Below are 4,450 nucleotides of genomic sequence, written 5' to 3'. Positions count from 1 at the left end.
GCACGGCGCGTCTGAAGGGCAGGACGGCTGACGCGGGGACGACATCCTCTGCCCCTTAGGAGGTACTGACCGTTTTGTGCTTCACTACTTGCCATGACCAAAGAAGTTGCTAGATCAGGCTGTCTCTGCAGGTGAACCACAAATGCTGCTGCTGGTGGAGTTGAACTCGGCAGCATCTGCTGCTCACCTCAGTTAAAAAAGATCTGGAGAACCTTTCTGTCAGTATCCTCCCGGGTGGAGGCTGCTTGACGCATGTTTCTGAGCTTGACTCCACATAGCTGCTTTGTTCACCTCATGAGGATGGTTGAGGTAAAGGTCCTTCAAGGACTTTTGTTTATGGACATGACTCAGAGTTGAAGTAAAGGGTCTCTTGTCCCTCCTAGGCTCTAGTTACACAGCCCCCGTGGTGGAGGTTGGCTCTGGCTTTGTTTCATTTGGGGTCATCACACAATCCTGGAATGAAATGAAGTGTGTGCTTCGCCCTGCAATCCAGTCAGACCTTCTCTTGGCGTGGGAGAGACAGTGGATGGGTCATGGGGAGTTTTTTTTCCTGCTGACACTATTCAAAGTAAGACCAGCTGTGGTGGGCTGGCATGTGTGGTGTGGAAACACTTGCAGTGATGGCTGCATTGACGTGCCAGGTTCTTTTCTTGGCTGTTGAAGGCTACTTGCTTCTACTCACTGGTAGACAGGGAATTTCCCTCCTGCTGAGGTTAATGCAGGAGCTCTGCTGAGACTCCTGCTCCAGAGCGAGTGCTGCATGCTGGGATGGAGCCTGTGGACCACACAGAGATAACTGGATTAGGTTGGAGGACTCCTGGTGTGTGAGTGCTGGCTACCTCTGATGCTGTTTGAGGCCTTTTCCTCATTTGTCTTTAAGAAGGGACAGTAGGTCGATCAGCCCGTGCTATCCTGGAGGTGCTTTTTATATTCTGAAGTCTTTTATACTCAGTGTCTGGTGATGCCAAGACCTTCTTTTGACACCACAGTGGCTCAGGAACTTTCTCATCTGTCACCTTGTAGCTCGTGTATTGGACTTTGTATTTCCCTCTGGATCCTCTCCTTTCGATCCTTACTCTGTTTTCAGTTGTTCCTCACTTTAGCCCTGTCTGGAGTCCAGTTTAATGGCAGTTCTTGGTGGGTGGGGGAAGTGGGTGAACCTGTTCTGCTCATCTCTGCCTTGGGAAAGGGGCAAAGTGTGCACTGGGGTTTTCTGTGCAGCACGTCAGTGCTCCGTGTTGTATCATCCAGCTGCATGACGAGTTGGCCAACTTGGAACTGGGAGTCCTGAGCTGCTGAGTGTGTTCTTTGAACATAATTCATTTGAATAAATGGCTCCTAACTGCTCCCGTGTAACTTGTGTTTGTCACTGGAAGCCTTTCTGCTCTGCTAAAACTTCCTTAAAGTGGTGCCTCAGGGTTCATCGTTTTTGTGTTTCTTTTCTTTCCACCTCAGTGTCTGCTTTTCTGGTGCAAAAAGATTGAAGGGAACAGACAAGAAGCAATGTGGGAATTCAACTTCAAGTTCAAAAAGCAGGTAAGAAAGAAGAACCAGAATGGCTGTGACTTGGTTTTCAAGCAGTAAGGAATTTTCTGGGTGGTAGAAAGGAAGGTGGAAACTTGTTATGTGTTCAGACACAAAATGGAAACTCTGATGCCTGTGATAAACTAAAGCATGTTTTGAACTGCTCTTGGTTTTCGGGCTGTATTTAGAATCTTACATTTGCTATCCTTCCTCCACTGTAAGATGTGGATCATTTGTTATCCCTAATAATCTGATCTTTGGCTCTTTGGTTACTGCCCAAACCCAGACTTTTGACCTTAGTGCTAAAAATGTAGACCAAAATCTGAACCATCTGGGTTTCTCGTTGGAAAGATTGCCCAAAGAAGTGAAGAAATCCAACACTGTCCATGAAAACCTCCAGCTCTTGGGACAAGCAAACAGTTTCAGGGAATTCTGCAGCTTTTCCCTCTAAAGAAATGGTCCTGCAAATGAAATTGCCTGTCCTGAGTGCTGGTGTTTTGTTGTTTAAGTCAAGCTCTGCGCCAGGGTGTGGGAATGCACCGAGAACCCCTCTAGTCAGCACGGGTGAGAGGCAGCCAAACTCTCATCATAGGTTCCTGCTTGACTAAATAAGTGTCTCTTTCTTTCAAGTCTCCCAGATTTAAGAGCAAGTGTTGCAAAGGTCTTCAGCCACCCATTCAGTATGAAGAAGTCCATACAAATCCAGATCAGGATTGCTGTCTACTGCAGATCACCACCTTCAACTTCATATTCGTGCCAATAGTCATGGGCATGACGTTTACCTTGGTAAGTGTTGGAGAAAGCTGCCAGGCAAACTTTGCAGGTGCAGTCTCTGTAAGGAGATGCAGAGGACACCTCTTTGGTGGTGTCTAAACGACCCTGGTGCATCAGCAAACCAGTTCTGGGAATCTTAGCTCTCTCAGCCTGGCTCCAGAGCAGAGCTGCTCCAGCCCTCGCAGCAGCTCCGGGGCCTCCTCTGGCCTCGCTCCAGCAGCTCCACGTCCCTCTTGTGCTGTTCCCCAGAGCTGGATCAGGGCTGCGGGGGGGGGCTCCCCAGGGTGCAGCAGAGGGGCAGGATCCCCTCCCTGACCTGCTGCTCACACTGGGGTGCAGCCCAGTCATGGTGAGCTTCTCATCAACCAGCACCCCTAAGAGCAGGGCAGGGAGTTCCAGACTTCCTGTCAGCCACTTGCTTCCAGTTTCACTTCTGGCAGTAGCATTATCTGGAGTCACCAGCCAGAGGGAACTGGTTTGGATCCAGTGCTGTAGATTCAGAGCCTCGTGTGAAGAACTCTTTATTTCTTCATCTCTTTGATTTCCTGAGGCACCTCCTGCTCTCTTCTCTTGCAGTTCACCATCAACGTGAGCACAGACATGAGGCATCATCGCGTGCGCCTGGTGTTCCAGGACGCTCCAGTTCGCAACGGCAGGAAACCGCGCCTGGAGCAGGGAGTGCAGGTTGTGCTGGACCCTGTGCACAGTGTGCGGCTCCTGGATTGGTGGCACCCACAATACCCCTTCTCTGCAAAAGCTTAGTGCTCCCTGGGCCTCAGAGCTGGTGGGTGACTCCCTGTCACGGGCTGAAGAGTATTTCAAGGAACCAGGAAATCCTCTTTTTATTTCTTTAATAAATTCTGCAGTCTCCTTGCAAGTGGTTGAAGCTGCTGAGCTGGTCTGTATGTATAGAACTTCTGGTCAGTGATGGGCAGAGCTGAGTGTAAAGCAGAAACTCTTTGTAAACACACTTTTATGTAAAATTCCAATTTTATGATTTGAAAGGAGCTCCCTGGAACTGTTCATTTAAAATCCTTTTGGTGCTAATGGCCGTGGTCCTGTTTTCTGTTGTTTGGGAAGAAGCAGGAAGTTTTTGCTTTCCAGCTTTAATATGACCAGAAATGATTTACAAACCAAATCCATGTTGGTTTTCCTGCAGCAGGATGGTGTTCAAACACAGCGTGGTCTCTGAGTGCCTGAAAGCAGCAGGGATCCAGTAATTCACAGTCCAGCAGATCCAAGTTTAAGGAAAGAAAGAAAGCATAAATGATCAGACAAAGGAGTTCTTTCAAAGAGGATTTGTAAGGCATAAGTCTTTCTTGCATGTAAAGGTACTCCAAGTTGCTTCCTCTTTGAAAAGAAGATCTAAACCTTTAACCACAGAAGGTGCTTCTCAAAGATAAATGGAGGGAGGGAGAGGAGATGGAGGGGAGAAACCAAACTGACTGCAGCAGTGATGAAGGACTTGGTGTGTTTCCTGACAGCAGGCTGGAGGCGTAGCTGAGGGGCTGGACATCCTGTTGCTGCAGTTGGGGTCTCATGGAGGAGCAGTGGCAGGGCGAGGAGGAAGTGCAGTGTGGGTGAACCCTGGGCTGGGTTTTGCTGCCTGCCCATCATTAGCTCCTCGGTCCTGTTCCTCAGCAGATGCTGCCTCAAGCAGGAGTCACCGAGTGGTTTCCCATGTATGATGTTTAGTGGAGCTTCTGGAAGGAGGGAGTTCTCCATCCCAGTTTGAAGTTACCATTCAAATACCCCATGATCCTGCAGAGGTGCCCATGAGGAGTTCCTTACATGTGCCTCTGCCGCTCTGTAAGTCACCACCGAGGACCCAAACCTGGATCTACAGTCGAGGCTCTGCCATTTTGACTTCAAACATACTTGGGAAAACTGTGTCCTCACAGTTGCCCTTTTCACTGCTGCTGAACTCTTGGTGCTGATTCACAGAACTCATTAAGAATGAAGTTGAAGTTGACAAGCAGGTATTCTTTATTGCAGCGCTGGGAGACACAGGGGATATCTCCTCCTAATGTGTGTCTCATTTAGGCATCAAACAGCCCGTGATTAGATTGTTGCTTAACACACATATTCATTACATTTCTGATAAACATCATACATATTCATTAGTTGTCTGAGAATCGTTTTACATGATTCC

The 4,450-nt window shown here is 48.5% G+C and overlaps 1 protein-coding gene across 1 annotated transcript in view; it reads left to right on the top strand.

The window, feature by feature from the left end:
* The window catches only part of LOC104403731 (transmembrane protein 183A-like), a gene marked incomplete at its 5' end in the record, with an annotated part of 11,492 nt that extends 8,147 nt beyond the window's left edge, over window positions 1–3,345 (top strand). The window contains 3 exon segments of the mRNA XM_010011967.1: window positions 1,456–1,536; window positions 2,155–2,310; window positions 2,875–3,345. Coding sequence (XP_010010269.1) covers window positions 1,456–1,536; window positions 2,155–2,310; window positions 2,875–3,060 — 423 coding nt within the window.
* Between the last annotated feature and the right edge of the window lie 1,105 nt (window positions 3,346–4,450).

The sequence above is a fragment of the Nestor notabilis genome, unplaced genomic scaffold, assembly GCF_000696875.1.
Source record: "Nestor notabilis isolate BGI_N333 unplaced genomic scaffold, ASM69687v1 scaffold4433, whole genome shotgun sequence".
Taxonomy (NCBI): domain Eukaryota; kingdom Metazoa; phylum Chordata; class Aves; order Psittaciformes; family Psittacidae; genus Nestor; species Nestor notabilis.
This window is presented reverse-complemented; position numbering and strand designations above follow the sequence as displayed.